At 63.8% G+C, this 24,097-nt stretch overlaps 1 protein-coding gene across 3 annotated transcripts; it reads right to left on the reverse strand.

Annotated features, from left to right (window-relative positions):
* Positions 1-1,743: 1,743 nt before the first annotated feature.
* SLC38A3 (solute carrier family 38 member 3) lies at positions 1,744-16,047 on the reverse strand. 3 transcript variants are annotated; one of them, XM_039559246.1, is made up of 16 exons: positions 15,887-16,047; positions 8,333-8,484; positions 8,135-8,219; positions 7,926-8,041; positions 7,381-7,454; positions 7,209-7,301; positions 7,035-7,116; positions 6,386-6,468; positions 6,171-6,229; positions 5,542-5,715; positions 5,329-5,408; positions 4,690-4,790; positions 4,470-4,594; positions 3,992-4,136; positions 3,435-3,538; positions 1,744-3,327 (listed from the first exon to the last, which is right to left on the reverse strand). In XM_039559246.1, exons 2-16 carry the CDS (start codon positions 8,440-8,442, stop codon positions 3,223-3,225), a joined length of 1,536 nt encoding a protein of 511 aa, XP_039415180.1. In that variant the 5' UTR covers positions 8,443-8,484; positions 15,887-16,047; the 3' UTR covers positions 1,744-3,222. The 3 variants fall into 3 exon arrangements, with proteins under 3 accessions (XP_039415180.1, XP_039415179.1, XP_039415181.1); XM_039559245.1 differs by lacking the exon at positions 15,887-16,047 and adding an exon at positions 13,208-13,300; XM_039559247.1 differs by lacking the exon at positions 15,887-16,047 and adding an exon at positions 8,920-9,010.
* Between the last annotated feature and the right edge of the window lie 8,050 nt (positions 16,048-24,097).

Below are 24,097 nucleotides of genomic sequence, written 5' to 3' on the forward strand. Positions count from 1 at the left end.
CCGACAGGCCCCGCCCTGCGCGCCCGGGGGCGGGGCTAACGGGGCGGGGCTAACGGGGCGGGGCTAACGGGGCGGGGCTAACGGGGCGGGGCTAACGGGGCGGGGCTAACGGGGCGGGGCTAACGGGGCGGGGCTAACGGGGCGGGGCTAACGGGGCGGGGCCAATGGGGCGGGGCGATGTGGGCGGGGCTTAGCGGCCGGCGCCTCTCGCTGGCGACGCGCGGGCCCTCAGGCGGTGGCGCCGGTAACGGCGGGGGAGGGGCGACAGCCGGTGTGTGAGGGGACGGGGAATGGGGAGAGGGATGCGGTGTATCCCGGGATGGAAATGTGGGTGGGACACGGTGTATCCCGGGACAGGCGGGCTCCGGCCGCGGTGTGCCTGGGACAGACATGGGGAAGGAGATGGAGTCTGGGTGTTGCGCTTTGGGTCTGGGGTCCTTTGGGTGTAGAGCGGTGGGTGCAGCCCTGGGACAGTGGTTTGCGTGATGCTGTGTTTCAGGGCTACCTTCTGCGGAGCCGCGGTGTCACAGGGTGGTGGCTCGGACCTTGGGGGTCTCTCACCCCTCAGGGTCCCATGTCCCCTGCCTGGCGGGTGCCAGGGCTGGGCGTGCCTGTGACCAGGGATGGGCCAGGATGGGACTGGGCAGAATGGGGTATCTCCAGGTCTCTCCCAGGACAGGGGGTCCCTCAGGCACTTGCCCCATCCCCCAGCTCCCAGGGCTGCTCCCTTAGGACTAGACCCCCCCCCACTACCTGAGGAGGGGGGCCAGGTGTGCCCACTGACCCACAGGGCTGGCCCGTGCCCAGGTAGCCACTCTCACTCCATGCTAGCCCCACAGCAGTGCCTCATGCCTGCGCAGGCCCTGCAGCCACCGCACACACCCCCACGAGCACCAGCTGAGCAGGGTGAGGGCAGCCAGGGATGCTTTTAACTCAGAATGCCAGGGGAAGGGATACAGCATCCCCCGTGGGGTCTGCAGGCCTGTGCCCGTGGGCCTGGTGTGGCGGGAGCAGGGCTGTTCCCGTGGGAGCGGGCCTGCCGTGCTAATAAGGCTTTGCTAACGAGCTGGCACTGAGCCCAGAGCTGGGGCCAGCGGAGGGGAGCGAGGGGCCAGGGCTGGGGGGGCTCACCCCCACTCCACACTGCCATGGGCGAGGGCTGGGGGGGCTGGCCCTGAGGGCACTGGGGCCCTGGCACCAGGCAGAAGATGCCCCAGCACCGCTTCCCTGGAGTCCTGCTCCCACAGCAGCTCCACTCTCCATGGATACTACTGCCATGGCAGTCCCACTTACTGGGGTTCCTGCTCCCACATATCCCACTCCTCAGGAGTCCCACTCCCTGGAGTCCTGTTCACACATGTCCCACTCCTCAGGGCCTTGCTCCCACGTGTGTTCCTGGGGATCTTGCTCTCACAGGTGTCCTGCTCCCCAGGGATCCCACTCCCTAGGGGTCCTGTTTCCCCAGGGTCTAACTCCCACAGGGGCCCTGCTCCCATGGGGGTCCCTGCACATCCATGTCCATGTGTCTGTGCTGTCCTGCTGTATGTCCATGCTGTCTGTCCTGCTGTTCATCGTGTGCACTAACCCTGCACATCCGAGTCCGTATGTCCCTGCTGTCCTCACGCACCTCTGTGCACCCATGTGCCGCTCGTCTGTCTGTCTGTGCCACCTCAGGATGCTGTGTGTCAGGTGCCAGCCTGCGTGCTAGCTCCTTGCCTGCCCCAGTGACGCCCGAGACCTGGGCACATTCACATCTTTATTCTCACCTCTGGCCTCCCGCCACCACCAGCATCACCCCCACCGATAATGTCCAAGTGGCCCTGGGGCAGCCAGGCTGGGGACAGGAACACTGGGGCCACACTGCAGCCGGCAATCCCGGGGCGATGGCGAGGGTCCGCGGCGGTGCCCCCCCATATGATATGTACATTATACAGAGCTACCCAGAGCAACACAACACGTTAAAAAAGATCTACTCTTATGTACAGTATTTATAAAAAGCATCCCAGCCTCCACCACCCCATAAAAAAATACGTCTCTTATGTACTTTGCCGCAGGACAGACCCCCCAGCCCCGTGCTGCCCACCCTGCCAGGCTGCCCTCCCTACTGGGAAGGGAGGCAGTGGGTGGGAGAGCCGCTCTCTGGGTTTTGGATGGTTTGGGGTGTCCCAGCGGCAGGGATGGATAGATGGATGGGTGGATGGATGGGTGAGGGCTGTGGGGGTCTGGGTGCTGGCCCAGGGTGCAAGGCGAGCAGGGACAGCTTGAGTTGCTGGGGTGCCCATCACCCTGGCATCTGGGCATGCAGACAAGGGGTGCCTCCAGAGCCCCGAGCTTGCCCGTAGTGAGTACTGCCCCCAGCCTCCCCCAAATCCCCTTCATGCCACTCAGATGCACCAGGCCCCCAGCAGCCGAGCCGCAGCGTGGGCAGGATGCCAGTGGACACAAAGCCAATGGCGTGCGTGCCACCTCCCTGGAGCGATGAGGCCGGTCCCCAAACATGGCCGAGGGGTCAGCAGGGTCCCATCCGCAGGCACCAGGTGTCGTTCCCCTGGCAGCCTCAGGAGCAGCGGGCCGGGTACTACCAGCCACAGCGTCAGGATCACGCTTGCCCGCAGGGGACCAGGGTGCCCCCGTGATACCAGGGCAGTGGGTGGCATCTCTTTGGGGACAGGGGGATGGCAGGGGAGAGGTGGATGGCTTGGGCATAGGTGCTGTCACAGGTCCGACCGCCCTGCTGGATTCCAGCCCCCACGGACACTGTTCATCAGGCTCTCAATGCTATCGGGGGGGGCCAGGAAAGTGCCCCAGTCCTCAGTCCCCATGGCAGGCAGTGCCCTGCGCCCCTGGCAGTGCCTGCTGCTGGCGGCTCTTGGGGTGCAGAAGAGCTCCACCTGACAGCCAGCTCTGGGTGAGGTAGGGCAGTATTATTCTCCCCATTTTACAGATGGGGAAACTGAGGCGCAGAGCAGGGAGGGTGCCCGCTGGAGTGGCTCGGGGTCACAGGGCCTGCCCCGGGCTCACTGCCCATCCCGGACAGGGGCTGAGAAATCCCCATGCCTGCCATGGCTCATGCCCCCTCACCATCACCTCAGGTGATGGGCAGCAACAGCGGAAGTCCCCAGGGAATCCTGGTGGGGCTGCAGCATGGGGCTGAGCCCGGGGCTGGCTCTCCCTGGGGCACCGGGTGGGTGGGGGGAGGTTGGCGTGGGCACCCAGTAGTGGCTAGTGGCTGCCGCTGCTCTTCCCCCCACCCGTGGCCCAGTCGATGATGATGAAGCTCAAGCTCATGATCATGAAGACCACCCCGAGGAGGGCGAAGCAGGCAGCCTGTGGGGACAAGGAAGGGGCTCAGGGATGGCCAGGGCAACAGGGTTCCCAGCCAGCCTCAGAACCCTGTCCCTGTCCCCATCCTTGTACCCCCTGCCCATGCTTACCAATATTTTGGGGGCGGAGCGCAGCGGCTCCTTGTCCTTGGGCATGATGCGGATGTAGAAGATGGCAGGGAAGATGAAGATGAGGCAGGGAGCAGAGGTGGCACCTGGAGCAGACAGGGACAGAGTGGGCAGGGGCCTCCCACCCTGCACCTCAGCCCTGCCAGCCCCACTGCCAGGACAGGTCCTGTCCACCCCCACCCCCTCCTTGCCCCCCCAGTCCTGGCAAAGCCTTCCAGGAACCCAGGGACGCGGTGTGCTGGCACTGTCCCCACACCCCTGGCACCGAGCTGAGTGCTGAACGGGGGGAGCCTGGCTGGGGGGATCAAGGCAAACATGCAGGGGAAGAGCAAATGCCAGCACTGCACTGTGGGAACCAACCTGCCAGGACAGGGATGGGATGGGGGACCCACACAACCACCTGGTCCTGGCACAGTGAGAAGGGGAAACTGAGGCACGGGAGGGTCAGTCAAAGTTGAGCACCAGTCAGGACAGGGGCTGGCATGCTGCTGCAACACCCCATGCCCAAGGGGGGACAGGGGCAGGGTGCTGCCACCCACCAATCAAGCCGAAGATGCCGAGAATGGATGGGGCAAAGATGACCAGGAGGTTGATGAAGGTCAGCAGGATCACGGCAATGGCGATGTGGCGGATCCAGCTGAAGTCTTTACCTTGGAACAGCATCTGTTGGATGGCCCGGCGCACCTGGGGACAGGGACAGGGTATCACACTCCATCCATGGAGCCAGGAGCCATACCTGGTCCTGCTGGCTGCCATCACCCCTACCCCTACTCCAGCCCTGTCCCTACGGCCCTGCAGGTCACCATCACCCCTTTCCCTTCCTAAGCTCTGACCCTGATGCCCCACTGGTCCCTGTCACCCCTTCACAGCCTTGTCCCTGTGGCCCTGCCTGTCCCCAACACCCCTGCCTCTGCCCCAGCATGTCCTGTTCCCCAATCCCTGTCTTCATCACTGCCTCAATTTCCCTTCTCAAAGCCTGGTGCTGAAGCCACCTGGCATTTCTGTGGGGCCACTCACCGGGAAGAGGACAATGGGGACGGTGAGGGTGACAGCCGTCAGCACAGCCACACGCACACACAGGATGAGCACATCAAAGGGATCCACCTTGTTGTACGTGTGCAGCAGCTCCGACTCCACACGGCCTGTGAACACCATCAAGGAGCCCCTGGGTGAGCCCCAGCACCATCACCCCCTGGCACAGATGTGCCAGCCCCAGCCCTCTCCCCCAAGGGCTCACCGTAAAATGTGAGGTAGCCAAAGAGGGCAGCCAAGAAGTACATGAGGTACATGACCATGATGGAGATGTTGGAGATGCACTGCATCTTCTTCTTGGAAGGGCTGCAGGACACGGTGGGCTCAGCACAGCCACGTGGCACCCACTGACACCCAGCACCCGCCCAGTGAGGAGGGGTGATGCCAGAGCACTCTGGGGTGTGTGGGGGTTGTGTGGAGAGGGGCTGTGTCCCCCTTCCTGGGCAGGGTGTTGTGTTGAATCACCCACCACCTTCCAGCCACCCACCCTCTCTGGGTCACAGCACCCACCTCCCCGGGGTCATACCACCCCACCACCCATTCTGAGTTGCATCATACACCTCCCAGGGGTGATAGCACCAACCACCAACCAACCACTCACCATCTACCCTGGGCCATAATGTTCACCTCCCAGGGGTGATAGCACCCACCCCAGGTTGTATCACCCACCTCCTGAGACTGGTATCACCCATCCCAGGTCCTATCAGCCACCACCCACCCAGGGTGATATCACCCACCTCCCCATGATGCCCTGGCGCAGGTCCCACACACGGATGGCACTGCCTTTGGGTGGGCACCAGACAAAGCCCACCCCTCCCCATGGGTGCCCCCACCCAGGACTCACTCCTTCAGCTCGGTGTAGATGGGCAGGACCTCGGGGTGGCAGACGAAGGCGAAGGCCATGATGGGGATGGTGTACGCTGTCTGTGCGAGAGGAGGACAACTGACTGCTGGGGGCCAAGTGGCAGCTGCTGCCAGCACCAGGACCACCTGTCTGCATGGGCTGCATGGGCTGGAGGCTCACCCAGAGCCTCAGGGGTGCATCCCAGGTCCTTACCTGCGAGTTCAGGGTGAAAAAGCTGGGTGTGCAGGTGTCCTGCTCGGGGGCCTGGAGAACTGTGTAGCCGTTCTCGTAGTCACTAGTGCTGACAGTGGAGTTGTTGAGGATGCCCGTGAGGTTCCCCTCCGGTTCTGGAAGTGGGCAGGGGATCTGGAACTTCTTGTAGATGACCTGGGGTGGGGGGAACATGGGGACAGTCAGCTCTTGGTGCCCCCAACTCCCAGCACACGCTGCCCAAACCAGCACCATGCCCAGCAGGAGAGTGACCCTGCCAGGACCCCTCTATGGGACACCCTTTGCCAGTGCTGCCCTGTGGCGATGCTGCCCTCCCCAGTCTGTCCCTGTGGGGGTGGGCAGTGGGACAGAGCAAGACAGCAGCACGTGGAGGGGCCACATGTGCTGTTGCCCCCCCCAGCACCTTCCCCCTCTCTCTTTCCACAACATTCGGTTCCTTCAGCCGAAAATAACCCAGCAGCTTGACAGCCCTGCCACGGCGTCTCTGCAGCCCCGAGCGCCCGCTGTCCCTGCTGCCTCTGCTGTCCCCACAGCAACCAGCCCAGCCTCACACCCCGGCAGGAGGGATGCTTGGCACCCCAAGGCACCGGCACGTGCCAGCGGGTGCTCACCGAGATGAGGAAGAAGACCATACAGCTGAGGGAGAAGCCGCTGGCGTAGCCAAGGTAGCCTGGGAAGGGAGGAGAGTGGCCGGTGGGTGCGGGTGGGACCCTCGCACTGGCTAAGTGTCCCCTTCTTGCCCAGCACATCCAGGCTGGCACCATCACCCTGCGGGAGACCCAGGGTGCCAGACCCCTGTGTCACGGGTGGCATCTCCCTGACTTACCCAGCTGCTTCATGAGGGCCAGGGGCAGGATAATGGTGACAGAAACCAGGATCACCAGGTAGTTCCCATTCAGGTACCAGTCCCTGGAAGCAGAAGGCCTGCTCACCACCCCGCTCTGCTGGGGCACAGGGGGCAGAGGCAGCCACTGGGGGGGCTGTCTGCCATTCCTAGGGACCCTTAGGCTGGCAAATCCCAGGGGCACTGGTGTCCCCTGAGGCTGGCATTCCTGCTCTGCCAACACCCCTGGGGACCCCTGAGATGGCAGCCTTGGGGACCCCTGAGGCCAGCATCCCTGGAGGCCCTTGAGCTAGGGTTCTGCCTACCCCCACAGTGGTGCACCCCCAAGGGCTAGAGCTGCTAGTGGGGATGTGGGCATGAGGTAGGGGGACCTATACCCAACCAGTCCCCCACCCCACAGCCCCAGGTTCTGCTCAAGGAGGAAAGCCTGATCCCAAGGGGATGTGAGGAGCAGGGATTGGAAGTTCAGCTCGGTTTAATCTCACCCAGGGGCTTATTCAGCACTGACAGTTATCAAAAATAGTAGTGGCTTAATGATAGTAAATCCCTGCCACAGGCTGCACAGCTGGAGCCAGAGCCCCGGCGCCTGCCCGGGGAAGGCACGCAGGCAGCGTGGGCAGGAGGCACTCACGTGGTCTTCTCCTCCAGGTTCAGGAAGGTCTGGATGACCAGAGGCACTTCAGATTTGACGATGTACAGGTAACTGGACATGGCTGCAGGGCAGAATGAGGTCGTGCTGCACTGGTGTTCTCTGGTCCCATCCCCTGTCCCCAGCCCCGACGGGTTCCCCCAGTGCCATGCTCACCTCCGATGTTCTGCAGCGTGATGGCGATGGCCGCAGCCAGCTTCCCCGGCGTGCCGAAGGCTCGGTAGCCCAGCTGCTCGTAGGCGCGAATGCCTGTGGGACGGGGAGCAATGGTGGGTGAGAGTCGGGATGGGACCCCCTGGCACGGCCCTGCTGAGGATTTGGCACTCACCCACAATGCCCGAGGACTTGAGCAGCAGGTGGATGGAGTAGCTGGAGAGCAGGGCCACCGCTGTGAGGAGGAAGCTGCAGGAGGAGAGCACAGTTACCAGCGGGTCACAGCACAGGGCTCAGACATGGCTGTGGGGTAAACCCCATGCAGCCATGCTCTGCCTGTGGGCACCTGTCCTGTAGGACACCAGGCCCTTGCCTCAGCACCAGCTGGGTGCTCATGGGACAGTTGGGCTGCAGCATGTGGGGACTCTGTCCATGTCTCCGCACCCAAGAGGAGCCATCACTCATGTCCTTCAAGCCACTTTTGGAAATCTGACTTTGTAGTAAGGAAGGCAAACCTTTACCCTCCTCCTCATCCCCCCTAGTGGGGCACAGCACTCAGCAGAGCAGGCAGGCTTATGCCAGCAATGGGCATTGCTCAGCCAGCAGGACACTGGTCCCCGCATCACTCTAAGTCAGAGACTTCTTTCTTGCCTGCACCCACCAATCCCCTTGGAGGAGCCCCCCACACCCGGACCCTCACCATGTCCCCATGGCACTCACAGGAAGAGGATGATGCCAGTGTTGGCCATGGCATAGGCCAGCCCCAGAATGCCGCTGCCCATGATGGCATTGCTCAGATTGAAGACGGACATCCCAAAAGACGTCTTCCCTTCGAACTGTTCACAGGACACAACGGGGAGGGGATGCACCAGTCACACTGGGAGCTTGCCTCATCCCACCCCCACCACTGTGCCCATGCTGCTACTTACATCAGTGAAGTGTGTCTGCTTCTTCTCGGCACCGTGGGGCAGGAACTCCTCCATCTCTGCCACGCCAGTCTGGTTCTCCTCAAATCTGTCCGTGGAGGAAGGGGAGTGAAGGCAAAGCAGAGACAGGGACCATCAACACTGGTATCTCAAGGGCAGGGAGCAGCTCAGAGGACCCCCCCAAATCCCTGGGGCCCCTACCTGTCACCTGCCAGCGAGGGGACAGTGGAGGCAGTGAGTGCAGTCGTGTGTTTCCCATTGGGCACCAGCTCCACCATCTCGGCCTGGAGGGGCACGTCCGTCGTATCCATGATTGGGAGACAGCTGGGCTTGCTATGGGCTCTACTCAGGCTCTGCAAGAGGGAGGCAACAGAGGTCCAGCTCTGGGCAGGAGCATGGGAGGGGCTGGCCTGAAGTCTTACAAGTCCTGCCTCCACCAGGGACACTGGAGTTGGGCTCAGCACCAGCGCTGGTGGCACGGCAGGGACAGGCACCCGGGGATGAGAGGGTCCCCGAGCCGGCATCACCATGGCTGTGCTTCTCCCTTCTGCCCGCTCAGCACACGGTGTCCCACGGAACTCAGCCCCAGCTCCAATACCCCACCAGAGTATTGGAGTACTAACGTGGGATTGACTCCTCACCCAGCCAGGCATCCCACAGCCTACCCCATTCCCTTGCTCACAGCACAGCACTGCCCAGCCCCAGAGTCCCCTCCACACCGCCTGCCCACCTCCACGCCCCTGCCCACCTCCACTCCCCTGCCCGCAGCTCTCGGCTCCATGACTCACTTTCCCCTCCTGGAGACGGGTGCCCAGCAGGCGAGTGGGGGTGTTTGGGAGGGCGGCTGAGGACGGGGTGGGGAGCTCAGGGACCCCCCAGCCACTTCTTAGTAAAGCCCGTGGTGCTGCCCCGGCGCGAAGGGCTCACCCACATCCCGCCGCCGCCGGTGTGCCAAGGCGGGGGCTCGGGGGCACGTCAGGCTGGACAAACGGAGCAGGAAAGAGCGCGGGCCGGGAGACAGCTCCTTGGCAGGGGAAGGCGGCCGGGCTGCCGAGCGCGGGACGCCTTGGCACGCCCGCACAAGCCGCCTCTGTGCGAGCCCCGGCCCCTCCCCGCCCCGCTGGGGAAACGGCACAGGGTGGCTTTCTGGGGGCAGGCTGGCAGCCGGGCAGGGTCCCGCCACCCCCACTGCCCCAGGGGGCTGGGTCCTGTCCGGCTGGGCCAGGAGGGCTCCACAGTGGGGGCTAGGTCCAGCCAAGGGCCGGTGCCACCCGGCTGGAGGTTAGGGCGGGGCCGGGATGCAATGCGTCCCCAGCCCGGAGGGACGCTGCTGCCCCACCACCCCTGGGGCCGCCATGGGGCGAGCAGGGGACATGCCCATCTTTATGCTCCCAAGGGATTGGTGGCCCCAGAGATCAGAGGAGCCTTTCCACAGCACGGTCAGGTCCAGCAGTCCTCCTAGCACGCAAGGGAAGGATGACACGGCAGGGTGTGGGTGCCAGCACCTCCGGTCTCCTGAGCTGCTGCCCTGCTTGTCCCTGCCCATCCAGGCCACAAAGACGACCTGGCAGGGTCATTCCAGGCCACACACTGGCTGCTGGCACTGTCAGGGGGGCCGAGCCCCGAAGGCTGGCCCAGGGTGGTGAACACACATTTGGGCCACCCTGCCTGCAGCACCCAGCCGGGTGGGGAAACTGAGGCAGGACACAGGCCAGCAGGGACCAGAATGAGAAGGCTCAGCCATGTGGGGGACAAGAGGGAAGCGCAGGGCGGGCTCTGGGTGATGATTTATCCCCTCCACTAGGCCTCCGCTTGGGATGGGTCCAGGCATGAACAAGGCTGCCAGCACGTCCAAAAGCCACCGTTAACTCTGCGCCTTCCCACCACCACAGGCAGGCATCGCTGAACCCACCACTTGCCCAGTATGGGATTGAGGGGGGGCACCAGATCCGTGATGTTCCATCACCTCCCTAAGCCCCCCAGTGCCACTGGGCTGCCTGCGGGCAGGGCTTCACCGCATCCCACTGGTGGCAGGCAGGAGCTGCCCACTCCCCTGCCCGCTCCCCCACGGGCGCCAGGAAGGCTGGGCACTCTCGTCTGCAGCCCCTTTCTTCTCCCAGGTTATAATTACACCTCTCTGGGCAGCTCAGGAAATACCAACTTCTTCCCCCAAGCGTCTCTCGGAATAGCAAGCGGCACAGCCGAACTCATTCAGCATGCACCGGGTTTCGTGCTGCCACCCAGACGCTTCCTCCTGCCGGGCAGCCCTGGCACAGCCTTGGCACAGCCCTGGCACAGGCCCAGCACCACTCACTGCCACTTCCCCAGTTGGCCCTGGCCTTTGCCCCTCGGCCAGGGTCTGCTGGTGGCAGTGGCCAGGGCAAGGGGGGAGATGAAAGAGGAGGGAGCACGAGACGCTTCCATCAGGCAGTGCGAGCCCTGCCTGCTGCTGTTTGCCTTGCGATAAGGCAGAACAACAAATACAGAGTGACGGGTGGCCCTGGAAGGGTGGCTTGATTCCCCTCCAGGCTGGGGCTGGTGGGTTCACCGTCTCCCTGAGTGCCCACCTTAGCTGGGAACCCTCTGCTCTGGGCAAAGAGCATCTCCTCAGGGATCTCTTCCCCCGCGGTGCCACCATGCAGACGGGATGCTGCCATCTTCACTGCCATGTTGGGTAGCCCATGCGCTGCCTGGCATCGTCTGATCGCCAGCCCCAGTGCCCACTCGCCCAGCCTGACGGCATGGGCCTGGCCACGTGCGTGGGCACAGAACCCCCCCGCTGTGGCACCCAGGGCCGCGTTCCCGGGGGTGCTGAGCAAGCTGCATCGATTTCCCGGCATGCGCCTCTCCGCTGCCTGCCAGGCTCTGGGACACAAGGACAGCGACAGCCCTCCTGCAGCCAGACCTCCCACCTCTCCCAGGCTGTTCTGGCTGTCCCAGAGCTTGGTGACACCCCACCAACACTACGGTGTGGCCAGGCAGCCGGAACCGGGCCCTGGTGCTGTCCCGCAGCCGTGCAGATGGAACACAGAGCCGGATGTGTGGGACGGCACGTCCCATCCTGCCGGCCACGTCTGCGCTTCAGGGGAGGCCACGTTTGGTCTCGCACAACTGCATCCCGGCCAGCACAGACGCCTGCCTGCCCTCGCTGGGATGGGGACACGTGTGTGGGGCGGCAGGGCTCCCAGATCCCTGCCCTACCCCGGCAGACAGGCAGTCCTGGACTCACCCCGGCCCCCTGCCAGCCTTCCTCGGGGACCAGGGTACTGTGGTGAGGGTTCAGTCCTGGAAGGGACTGCATCCCTCTCTCTGCCTCTCATCCCACTTCCACACAGACTTTATTTAAAAGGTGGAAAATCCCAGCTGGGAGCGCAGCACAGGCAGGAGCGGGGGGCTGGGCAGGGGAGCTCTGTCGGCAGTGCCAGCAGATATGTTGGATGGGAGGTTCATTGCACGTGGCAATGTGGCCAGGAGGATGTGAACCACCCTGGGCAAGCCAGGCTCCTGCCCTGTGCCAGTTCCCGCAGTCAAGCCCTGGCCCGGCACAGTCCCCACCAGCGCACGCGGTGCCGGTGGGAGTACGGCACACATGGGGACAGCCACCAGTGCCTGCCAGCCATGCCTGTGCCAGGCAGTGCCAGCCCAGGGGGCCGTGACCCACCGTGTCCCCACAGCCCACAGCACCCATCTGTGAGCACCCACTGCTCTCACCCGTGGGGAGCAAAGGCACGGGGTCTCCTTGGCAGAAGGTGAGTGCTCCCCCAGGCCGGGGACCCCCAGAGGGCAGAGACTCCCTCCCCATCTCCTCTCCCTTGCAGATGAATCCTCGATAATCCGGCCCAGCTGGGGCCGTGGGACTATTCCGGGTGGTAATCCGGCTTTAGCGCCAAGCCTGCCGCAGCTGCCGGCCTGCGTGCTGCCAGCCAGGTATCCCGCTGCTGCCGGTGTGTGCCAGGGGGACGGCAGCCCCCCCGCCCCTGCCCGCCTGCCCAGGTGGCTCTTCGGGTTTCAGCAGAGCTGGGCAGACAGGTCTCATATTCCCTGAGGCTGTGCTGATGACCGAGCCCTGCCAGAGAGATGGGCAGCTTGGGCAAGTGGGCAGGGGTGCCAGTTGTGTCCCCCCACTGCCTTCAGCCCCAGCCCTGGGGTTACCCCCAGCACTGCTGCTGGGCCCAGGGTGACCCCAACCTGGGGTCCCTGGTCAGCCCCTGGCACTTCTGTGGGCACAGAGGTGTGTGGGCACAGCTGGGCAACAGCCCAAACCTGGGTGGTCCCTGGGCAATCCCTCCCCAGGGAAATTGACCCCAGCAGGGCACACAGCAGAAAACACCCCCCTCTCCTTGCCCTCCACAGAGAACCCCCCTCCATGGCTGCCCTGGGAGCGAGGTCTGCCCTTCCCCTGAAGCACACACAGCCATAGCTTTCCCCCCAACCTGCCTTCCCAAAATTAGCACCTCAAACCTGGTTTTAACCCATGGTGCTCCACCCTCCACCTCCCAGCTAAGCAAAGGTAGTGTCAGGGTGCCACCTCCCCCAGAGGAAGTGAGGATCCAAAGGGGCAAATCCAGCCATTCAGGGGATTCACCTCACCTTTGGAGGTGTCTGGCCGTGGGCATGGGAACTCCAGCAGCTGTGGGAAAAGGACAGCTGGACACCTGCCTGGTGCCTGGCTGGAGAAACGTCTGGGTAGCCCTGCTCTAGACCTTCCCCAAAGAGATCTGCTGGAGATTCTCTTGAGATGGCTCCACCAGAGATCCTCAGGAGATGACAGCCCCACCCGATGGCCATGCCAGCCAGCCCCACTCATGCCCCCAGCACAAGCTGGGTAGAGTAAGCACTGCTCCTGGGCTCACCTCACCCCTTTCAGCCCCAAATACCACACCATGGCTCAGCCTCAGGTCAGGCGATTCCCCTGGTGCTCCAGCCAGGGCAGGATTGGCAGTGGCAAGTAGGAACAAGTGGCTCTGGGAGCTGCTGTCTTGGCTAGCAGGGCTCTGGCAGCACCAACACCTGCCTGGGCACTTCTGGGCATCTCTGCCGGACCGTGTGGGCAGCGGTGTCCATCCAGGGTCTTACCTCTAAGAGCACAAGTGGCACCCATGTCCTGGGGGACAGCTTTGCCTGGGCCTGGGAATGTGCCTTCATGCAGAACATGCCAACGGCTGAGTTGGCCCATGGCCACTGTCCTGCAGCAATGGACGTGCCAGGGTCTGGGCTACACTAGGGAGGGGAAAGACGGTTCAGGGAAGGGGGTGGTGGACCCAAACACTATGGTGGGGCCATGGAGAGGGTTTTCCAGTGCCAGAGCCATGGTGCAGCTCAGCCACGGCATCACCTGCCAGGCACACACCCCAGGATGGGGCCACGCTGCAGGTATCAGCCATCAGCATCCTGCCACATCCTCCAACATCCAAGCACAAGTACTGAGGCAAGCCACGAAGAGCAGTGGGGAAGCTGAGGCCAGGCAAGGGGAGTCATGTTCAGCACTGGGACAGCCCAGGCTGTTGCTGTCACCTGCCAGCTTGAGTCCATGTGGTACAAGGTCAGGTGGCAGAGGAAGCTGGCAGCATGGAGGTGGGGTCAGGGTGGGCACATCACAAGGCCGATGGCACCCAGTGTGGTTCTTGGGCAGGCTGGGTGACACCAGCTTGAGCACAAAGCATCTCAGGCAGTGCTAGGCTGTATGATGGGTTCTGCTTTAAACTTCAAACACTGCCCGCCAGGAACGCAGGGCCACCCAGGGAAGACGGTGGCACAGGTTGTGGCACTGCAGAGACTGGTGGGCAGGTAGTGCCTGGGAAAGATCACGTCAGGTTTTCTACCACACCTCTGGAGTTGTGTTTTGCCTTGGAAGCAAGACACTTTCCAGCAGTTCACACTCCCCAAAACACACCTGGCCTTAGTAGGATGACACGGAGGCATCAACAGCAAAAACTCCAAGCTGCCAATTGCTGCTGGCAGTGCCAGGGACACCAGGAGGAGGGACTGGCCTCAGCCACAGCCCCGCGTGCCTCCCGCACCCCCAGCACAGCCCCCTGTACCAATCAGGAGCCATGATTTGCCCAAGCCCCATGGCACCACTGCTGCACCCAGCCATGCCACTCTCACCATTGGACCAGCCTGACATTTGCTCCACGGGGAATGCAGGACTGGGCTGGCTGTGCCCCGCTGGCATGGGGGACCCAGCCAGTCCCAGACCTGCGTCAGCGCCTGGGGAGGCACGCAGCGGCTGAGACCCACGCGGCGAGGAGAGCCGGGGACACGGGGGTCCGTCCTGTCCCCGACCCGCCTCTGTTTTCTCAAGGGTTGCACTTCCAAAGGAGCCCGTGGGATCCCGCTCCTTCCCGCATCCCCATGCGCCAAGGAAAATAGGCTCTGCCGTGCTTGTTTGTTTGCCGTGGCCGCGGCCCCGGCGTGTGATTACAGCTGCAGCACGGCCGGGTGCTGTGGGGCCCTTTGCGCCTCAGCCAGGGTCCCCTGCAGTGCCAGCACCTCCATGCCACCCCCGGGGGGGATGGGGTGTCCCACTGCCCCTTAGCATCCCTGGCCACCAGAAACAAGGCACACCAGCACTCTGTTCTGGGAGACAGGGCAGTGTTCAGAGGCACAGACAACTTTCTCTGGGGTACCCCCATGAAGCCACAGGGACCAGGCAGGTCTAACACCTAACAGCTTGGGCCTGGTCCAAACACCAGTGGAAAATTCCCTGTCTCCTCCGCATCGGCTCAACACAGCCATGCCCTCTGCAGCCAGCCAAGGCTCTGCTTCCCTGCCATCCCACCTGTTGGGGACTTGCCAGGTCCCCTGTCTCACCGTGCCACCGCAGAGCCAGCCAGCTTGGGGACCCCAAGTCCAGCAATCACCTGCTGTGGTTCAGCTTCCCTTGGGGAAGATTTCTCTCCAGTGGGACGTTCACAGCTGACACAGCAGAGAGGGCCACCATGCTGGCTGGCATAGGACACGCGTGGCCGACAGGAACGCAATGTGCTGCCTGGCTTTCCACGCTGCTGTCCCAGGCAGCCAGGTTCTATAAATACCACAGCCGACGGAATCACCGCATGCAGGTCCAAGGCAGCCCCAGAATGCCCATGACGGCCGGCATCACTCTCCCTGCCCGTGCCCCCTGCTCCGGCACCCCGACACCCTGACACCCGATCCTGGCCACAGCCGCTTCCAGCCTTCAGAAACATATGTCATTCCCACTGGCGATTAAAAATTAAAGCAGAAAAAAGGGAAAGTAAAAGGAGTTTGGGGGTTACTGTCACTACAGTATCAGCGGAATTATGCACGCCAAAGCCCCCAACACCGCGGTCCGGGCAGGGGCAGTGTCAGGGCGCTGGGGTACCAGGCGGCACGGCAGGGCTCTGCCTCCCCCTGCACTCGCGGGATCTGTCACCCACCCGTGGGAAGGTACCAGCCGCTGGGGAGGGAAGTGGCAGAAGTACAGCAAAGGAAACAGCCCCGGGGCGCTGCCACCTGCCAGAGCTGCCGGGCCCCGGAGCCTCCCCGGTGCTGCCCGGCGCCGGCAGCAGAAGGAGGAAACGGAGGAGGAAACGGAGGAGGAGAGACAGCCGGGCTGTGGGGTAAAGCGGGGCCGACGAAAGGAGATGGGTCGGAAGGACTGAGTGGGGTGCGGAGGAGAATTAGGGAAGGTGAGGGGTCCGAGCGCCCGGCAGCCTCCAACCACGGAGCTTCACAGAGGACAAGGCAGCGAACCTCGGGGTGCGAGCAGCAGGGGAGACTGGAGAGACCTACCTGCCCCCTCTCCGCGGTGCCTCTGCTGCGGGCTGGGGCAAGCAGCCCCCGGTGGCCGGTGCCGCGGATTAGAGACTATCCTGCGACCGTAATCCCGGCGGAGCCGGAGATTAAACCGGACCCGAGCCCGCCCCCAGCGCGGAGGCTCCCAATCTCCTCTCCGCCGGGGCACAGGAGGAGCGCTGGGGAGCGGGTGGAGCGACCGCCCTGCATCGACAGACCCCTGCCCCGCCCCGCCCCGCCCCGCTCCGCTCCGCTCAGCTCCGGCGGGACCACCGCCCCTCGGGCACAGCCGCCCACTGGGCATCGCCGTCCCACTGGGCATCAGTGTCCCAATGGGCATCACCTCCCGCACGGGAATAACCTCCCCCCCACCAGCCATCATCCCCCACTGGGCACCAGTGTCCAGGCAGCGCTGCCCCACCTGGAACAGGTCCTCACCAAGCATCCCCAACGCACCACACACAGCGACCGCACCAGGTATCGGTGCCCCTCTAGGCATGGTCTCTATATTGGGCATCCCCACCCCGCCAGGTATTGACAGCCCACCGGGCATCCCTACCTAGAGCAGCTGAGGCTCCTGCATGAGGCTGGTGGCTGCTTCCAAAGAAGCAGGGCTGGGGTAATCGCTCTAATCTAACCTGAAGGGCTAAATCCAGTATGTGCTGAGTGTGGGCACTGGGTTTCCCCCCCTCTTAGACAGGGACAGGTCACTCAGCAGCACTTCTCCGGCCGGATTCTCTCCCCGGCCTGGGGAGCTCAGGCTGCTCCCATGTTAAACCAGCCCAGCTGGCTGCCCTGCTCATGGTGCCCGCTGCCCTCACAGTACTCGCCCCAGCATCTCAGCAAACAGGGAGCAAACAATCCATGTGGAATCATCCCAACAGGATGCAGAGCGGCTGGGACAGGCCAGCCCCCTCCTCCAGTCTCCATCGAACCTCCCTACTTGAGCTAAAAGATGTCTTTTTTCATGAAGACACACAAAAGTGCCCCAAAGAGGAAATTTCTTCTCCCAAGTGCATCCCGCATGCTTCAGGGAGAGCCATGAGCTCTGGTGAATCACCACTCATGTCCCCAAAGATTCCCTGTCCTTTTCCAAGGTCTGTCACCCCTAAACAACCTCCGGCTCCTCTGTCCTGCCCGACATTTACTTCAGAGGAAAATTCTGGGGGTCCACGCTTGGGAGTCCACCCACCTCCCACGCTGAGCTGCAAACCCAGCCCAGCTGCTGTGCATTGGCAGAACGGCTCCACACGCTGCTGGAAGGTTTTATTTGTTTTATGCATATCTCTCATAAATCCTTGCGAAGCCTTGGGCAGCCTGGGATGAAAGCAGCTTTGCCAGCCAACAGTGAGCGTCGCCATCGGGAGCAGAGGCGGAAAACGTCCCCTCGCAGCAGCGGCACCCTCTCGCCTGGACATCGAGGGATGTTAAATATTCAGTGGCAGCGCTGCCCTCACGCTCCCGGCAATCCCGCGGCTCCTGTTACTGCCGCTCTCCTTTGGCTGCAGACATACATCCATTAACTAATTTCTAATAACAGCAGCATGCGTAAGTGCTGAACCAGCGCTGGCTGGCACGCCGGGGGAGTGGAGGCAGCCAGGTTTGGCAGTGTGACGGGGGAGCCAGAGGCACCCAGAGGATGGGCATGGCTGGCCTCAAGCCATCCGCTTAACCCTTTCCCTGCTCTGGTGAAAGCGGGCGCAGCCACGTGGCACCTGTGGAGAGACGTCCCGGGACGGGCAGCAACGCGGCTCACTCACCAGGGCTGTAAAAGGCGGCCAAGAGCTTCCGCCCTGTGAGCAAACACAGCACGGGTGCTGTGTGGGGACAGGCAGTGTGGCCGCACGGCATGGGGTGCAGCGGGGTAGCATGCTGGAGGACCTGCGGGAAGTGACTTGGAGGCTGTCTGCTCCTTCCCAGCCTCCAAATGCCCTTCTCCTTGTATTGGCACAAATGCAGCCGTGTCTACTTTTTACTGTGCCCTCTCTTGTCTGGTATGTGACGCCCCTCTCCAGTGTTCCCACTTTCCGGGTGGGCAGAGGACATGGGCTCCACCGTGCCAAACTGAAGTTTTGCAGAAAATCAAAGCAGTGAGGAGAAGAGGAAGAGAGAGCGAAGATGTCCCCAAAACCTCCCAAAGCCTGTCCCAGCATCCCGCAGTGGGCACACAGTAGCTGCAGGCTCGTGCAGCCGGGCTGGAGACATAGTGAGGAGCCATGAGAGGGGTGGGCAAAGACCCTGCTCTCGAGCCCCTGAGCCCTCTGGTCAACAGTGCTTCCTCAGGCAGCTCCAGCCAGTCTCCCCAGTGGCTCTGGTGGTGTCAGGGCTCCAGTGGATTGCAAAATTGCAGTCGTGTGGTTTTCTCCAGCTGGCTGGAAAGTTTGACGCTGGATTCCCGTATGTGAGGAGCCTTCAGGGGAGCACGGCACAGCACGGCTCATCCCGCCAGCAGCATCCTGCCTCACCAATGGCAGGGAGCCGAGTGCCGTGCCAGAGCCCTCGTCCTCAGCACACCTCTGTGGGGTTTGCCTTCTCACCATTCCCCCCAGCCAAAAGCTGTCCTGTTTCTTATCCTTCAGCTGTGCTTCGAGACTGAAGATTTAAGTGAACCCATAAAACCCCTCAGCCTCAAACATCCCAGCACGGACAAGGCCAGCCCAGGACCCAGGCACAAAGCAGTGGGTGCCATGTATGGCTGGGGCACGCTCTCCTTGTCACGCTCAGCTTCCTCCCCCGGCCCCTGAGCTGCTGCCTGCTGCTGCCTGCCTCTGCCCGCTGCTCCCAGAGCCCAGATGGCAGGAAGATAGGGCAGAGATAATGGTTAGATTTGCAGCCCAAGCAGTGTTCCCCCCGCCACCACCGTGACCTCTCGAGCGAGAAGTCTCCTGGAGATTGCCCTTTCCAGGAAGATTCCAGTGGGTGCCTCCAGTGCCCATCACACATAGGGGCCAGCACACAGAGGGGCTCCAAGACCCCCACTGCTGTCTTGACCCCATAACCATGAAGCGAGTGAGGCACAAAAGGAATGCTGATTGTAAAGAGCAGAGGGATGCCTGTGGCCAGCAGCATGGGCTGGGTGGACTCCAGAGTGACACCCGAGGCCACGTCCAGGGCTGGAGCCTTCCTTCCCCCCACCCTCCCTCCACAGAAGCACCCCGGTGCTGGTGGCTTGTGCCTGGACATGGAGGTGGTGGGGAGCAGCTGGTGGCCCGCTCCCTCGCCCTTGACCGCAGCCTCCCTCGCGGCACATGCTGTCATGTGGCAGGGCACAACAACAACATGGGCTAATTGGTTAATGTGATTTCAAAACATGATTTGCAATTATAACTCACCAGAGAGCATTCAATGATCCCGCACATCGGAGAGTGGGTTTTTCTCCTTCGTTTGTTCCTGGAACCTCGAAACCAATTAACTTTACAGAAACCAGAAGCAAAGCGCTGCCCAGCAGACCTGAAGGGTGGGTTATCTCTGCCTCAATCACCTCTGTGCCAAGCCACAAGCTGGGAACCAAGGACTGGAGGACATTGGATAACCCTGATGCTTCTCCCTGCACCACTGAGGGGTTTGGAGGGACCTACACAGACTCCCCCAGCTCCAACCCAGCAAGCACCATGGCTGCTTGGGAGCACTTGAGGGCAGGAGGATGCTCTGAGCCCTAAGATGTGGGAATAAACTGTTCCTGTTGGCATAGGGAGACTGTCCCTTCAGTCCTCTCCAGAGGTGCTGGCACCTCCTGGCAGCCTGCTCATCTCTGCCACCCAGGCAGGACAGCCATGTCTCCACTGTCCCCACTGGCAGCACCCACAGCCCCACCAGGGCCAGGGCTTTGTTTCTGTGGGCTGACCATCCTGCAGCAAAAGCTTAAATGCCATTAAGGTAATTAAGCAAGGACTTAGCAAGGACTGTAATGCCTTTAAATGCAACTCAAATGACTTTCAAGCCAAACAAACCCAAGTAGCCATGATGCTCCTGAAACATGCAGCACCCAGTGCCCAGCTCCCCTGAGTCTTGGCTTGTTTCCCCAGTGTCCCCAGTTGCTGGGCTCTGTTGCTCCCCACATCCCACTGGAAAGCCAGGCATGTAGCCAGCAGTATTTTTACTCTTGGGTGGGCAAAGAGATGTTGGGTGCCATCAGCTGCTGGAGGGATGATCTGGCAACTATCCCTCAGGATGGTGATGCAGCTCCACTCTGCTGGGGGACCTCTGCTCACAGGACCTGAGTCTCTCTGGGCTGGGAGCTGCCTTCCATCAGCTCCCCAAGCCTCGGGGTCCTCCATCCCACAGGGAGCTCGGCATTCCACACTGCAGCCACCCAGACTTCCTGAGGACAGGCAGGGAGCTCAGGCAGCTGCCAGAACCTCTGAGGAGGCACAAGGCGATGCCAGCAGTGCAGCATGAGGCAGTGGAAGGAAATGTGGGGCAGTGTTGAGGGGTCTCCAGTCCCTGGGGAGGGGGCTCTCCTGTTCATCTCCAAGCTTCCTGCAAGCTGTCAGGGAGTGTGGAGTCGGCTGGGAGGCCCCCAGGGGATGCCAGGCATAATGCCCAGGGCCTGGGCAGCAGGGTGGCAGATGGCTGGGGAGCTGGGGACCAGGGAGCAGGGGAGGACCGGGGACACCTTTCAGCCCAGACAACTGTAGCATCCTTGTTTAGAGTTATTTATAACTGGGCCAAAAACGGAGATGTGGCCACAGCTGTGTCCCTCCTCTCCCCGGGGCGCTGTGGTCAGTCCAGAGCTGACCAAGGAGCAGATACGGTCCCTGCAGTCCCCGTGAAAGGGCAGTCTGCTCCAGCTCCCTACGGAGGCACCCATAGGGCTGTCCTGAACCTCCACACTGGGGGGTGTGACTGTCACTCCCAGGGCCAGCCAGTCCACCACAGGCTCCTGTCGGGTGTGATCCAGCCATGAGGAGGAGAGAGGATAAAGGCCCTTTCATGGCCCATCAGGGAAAAGGATTCAGTGAGAGAAGCACAGAAGGACGTGCTGCTGCTCAGGACTGAGGCTGCCATGTCCCCCAGCCCTGTGGGGGGATGTGGGGTGCCCGCCCCAACCAGGGGGCAGCTGGGGAGTGCCGGGTGCTGAGTGTCAGCGGGCACCTCTGGGTCCCTGCTGGCATCACCCAGCCTTGTGTTTGGGTGGACTAAACCTGGTGCTGTTTCAGGCTGGGCAGGGCTGGCATGGTGGCCCTCTCCAGGGTTGGGAAAGCCCTGGGGCAGCTGCCCCTCTCCCTCCCCTCCGAGCTGGCCGACAATTGGCTGCCCGAAGGACGCCGGCCTTGATCCGCATCGCTGGCCGTCCCCAGGGCCGAGCAAACAGAGAGGAAAACAGCCCCAGCCGGCTCCTGCCATTGCCGGCGTGCAGCCAGCCCCCGGCACCCCCAGTGCTCCTGTCCCTGGGACCTCTGCACCGCTCTGCCTGGTGCTGCCAGGGCGATAGTGGTACTGACCCACCTGCGCCGCAGCCAGGAGTGAGTCCAGGGGCTGCAGGGGCTGAGCCGGGAGGAGGAAACAGAAACCAGGATAAGCACCCACCGTGCTGGCAGAGGGACTGCCGCAATGGGGGAAGCGAGGCACGGCCAGCGTGGCACTGAGACCACTGGTCCTGGGTGTGGGGTCATCCCTCCTTGCCCAGTCCAAGGGTCAGCTCGCCCAATTCAGCGCTGTTTGCCGTGGGGCTGGGCCAGTCCCTGGGTCTGTGGGCTGGCCAGGGCCAGCCAGTTGGTGGCAGGAGGCCAGCACAAGCCCGGGGCACGTGCCATGGCCTTGCGTAGCCGCCTCACATGTTTCCTTCACAGCCCAGTTCCCTGAAACCTTCCCCCACCAGTAGAGCATGGTGCTTCACAGAAATCCCCCCGGCACCCTTTCCAGAGCTCCCCTGTCGGAGAGGCACCCCAGTCCCACCAGATGCCAGGGGGATACCAGAGGCCAACTCCAGTCCCACCCCCTCTCGGCACATCCCACACCACTCAAAGTCCTACCACCTGCTCCGTGGCACTCCTGGGATGCCCACCCTGCCTGTGAGCAGCAGGACCCACCTGCCACCAGCACTGGGCTCAGTGGGTTGCAGCAAGCACAGATGAGGGCTGGGATGGGTATGGGGAATGCCATCACCAGCATCAGTGGCCACCGTGGCACAATGGTGACACAATGGTGACACAATGGTGACACAACGGTGACACAGTGGTGACACCATACCAGGGATGGGGATACAGGCCCCTAGCTGCCCTGCCGGCACTACAGCTGTCCCTGCGAAGGTCAGGCCGTGGGTGCCAGGCCACGGGCGGCTGCTCCAGCTCCGCCGGTTCTGCCCAGAGCGCTGCCCGCTCTCGCTGTGCCGCCGGCAAGGTCAGCGCGGCGCTACGGCAGCACCGGCCCCCGCCATCCCCCGCCGCCGGCCAGCCGCTCCCGGTTCCCACCGGCTGGAGGGACGGGCATGGTGTTGGTGACCCCACACCACCCACGCGGGACATGGCCGTCCCGTGACTCTGTGGGCTGGCGATGGCCCTGCCCGGGAGCACCGGGGAGCGCGGGGGCACCGGCGGCGAGCGCGGGGGAGCGGCACGGCCGGACCGGTGCCCGACCGCCCTCTGCCGGCAGCCGGCGGCACAGCCGCGCCCTGCCCGCCCCCTGCCCGCTGCCCGCTGCCCGCCCCCTGACCGCCCCCTGCCCGCTGCCCGCCCCCTGACCGCCCCCTGCCCGCCCCCTGCCCGCCCCCTGCCCGCCCCTGCCCGCTGCCCGCCCCTGACCGCCCCCTGACCGCCCCCTGCCCGCTGCCCCCTGCCCGCCCCCTGCCCCCTGCCCGCCCCCTGCCCGCTGCCCACCGCCCGCTGCCCGCCCCCTGCCCGCCCCCTGCCCGCTGCCCGCCCCCTGCCCGCTGCCCACCGCCCCCTGCCCGCCCCCTGCCCGCCCCCTGCCCACCCCCTGCCCGCTGCCCGCTGCCCGCCCCCTGCCCACCCCCTGCCCGCCCCCTGCCCGCCCCCTGCCCGCCCCCTGCCCGCCCCCTGCCCGCTGCCCGCCCCCTGACCGCCCCTGCCCACCCCCTGCCCGCTGCCCGCTGCCCGCCCCCTGCCCACCCCCTGCCCGCTGCCCGCTGCCCGCCTCCTGCCCGCCCCCTGCCCGCTGCCCACCCCCTGCCCACCCCCTGACCGCCCCCTGACCGCCCCCTGACCGCCCCCTGCCCGCTGCCAGCTGCCCGCCCCCTGCCCGCCCGCTGCCCACCCCCTGACCGCCCCCTGCCCACCCCCTGCCCGCTGCCCGCTGCCCGCCCCCTGCCCGCCCCCTGCCCGCTGCCCGCTGCCCGCTGCCCGCCCCCCGCCCGCTGCCCGCCCCCTGCCCACCCCTGACCGCCCCCTGCCCGCTGCCCGCCCCCTGCCCGCCCCGACCACCCCCTGACCCCTCCCCGCTGCCCGCCCCCTGCCCGCCCCCTGACCGCCCCCTGACCGCCCCCTGACCGCCCCCTGACCGCCCCCTGACTGCTCCCCGCCCCCTGACCGCTGCCCGCCCCCTGACCGCCCCCTGCCCGCCCACTGCCCACACTCCCTCCCCGTGCCTGCACCCAGCCTGGCCCCACTGGGGCTTCCCCAGCACTCAGTGCCTTGTCACACCCATATCACTCCAGCCCACGTCCCCCCAGATCTGTGTCCCAGCAAGCCCTCTCCCCCAGCTTGCACCCCAGAACTCTGCCTGCCCCTGTGTGGGACAGCCCCAGTCTCCTTCAGTCTATCCCATGGGAAATGGTGGCCACGCTGCCTGGCACCTCTCCATTGGAGGTCACCTGTTTCCCGAGGCCTGTGGCCACCCCAGTGCTTTCCATGGAGCTCAACACGGTGAGGTGCCCTGGGGCTTCCCACGGCACCACATGGCACAGCACAGTGACCCACTGTCAGTTCTGGGACAACATGCTAAGAGCCCAGCTCTGTGGCAGCACTGACATCCCAGGATCATGCGTTCCAGCCCCTCTCCACCTGCACGGTCACAGCTGCCAGGATTGAGGCTGGGGCCTGGCACAGTACTGGCAGAGTCCCTGGCTGTCCTGAGCCCACCCCACGGCAGGAGTGGCTCAGCTGGTGCCGGCTGCCTGGGCACAGATCCTCATGGCTGGATGCTCTGCAGCCTCTGGCACAGCCATGTCAGCACCTGGCCACTGTCACAGAAGAAAAACACATTCTCTTGCCTCCAGATGGAATTTCCTGTTCTGTCTTTTTTATTACA

Source organism: Corvus cornix, chromosome 12, assembly GCF_000738735.6.
Source record: "Corvus cornix cornix isolate S_Up_H32 chromosome 12, ASM73873v5, whole genome shotgun sequence".
Classification (NCBI taxonomy): Eukaryota; Metazoa; Chordata; class Aves; order Passeriformes; family Corvidae; genus Corvus; species Corvus cornix.

What these genes read in the sequence shown, in the direction of transcription:
- SLC38A3 (XM_039559245.1), bottom strand. Translation starts at nt 13,285, where the DNA reads ATGTTCTGCATGAAGGCACATTCCCAGGCCCAGGCAAAGCTGTCCCCC. An exon ending in CACGCTGCAGAACATCGGAG is followed by an intron (nt 7,117 to 7,208) that starts GTGAGCATGGCA and finishes TCTGCCCTGCAG; the next exon opens with CCATGTCCAGTTACCTGTAC. An exon ending in TGGTCTTCTTCCTCATCTCG is followed by an intron (nt 5,716 to 6,170) that starts GTGAGCACCCGC and finishes CCCCCACCCCAG; the next exon opens with GTCATCTACAAGAAGTTCCA.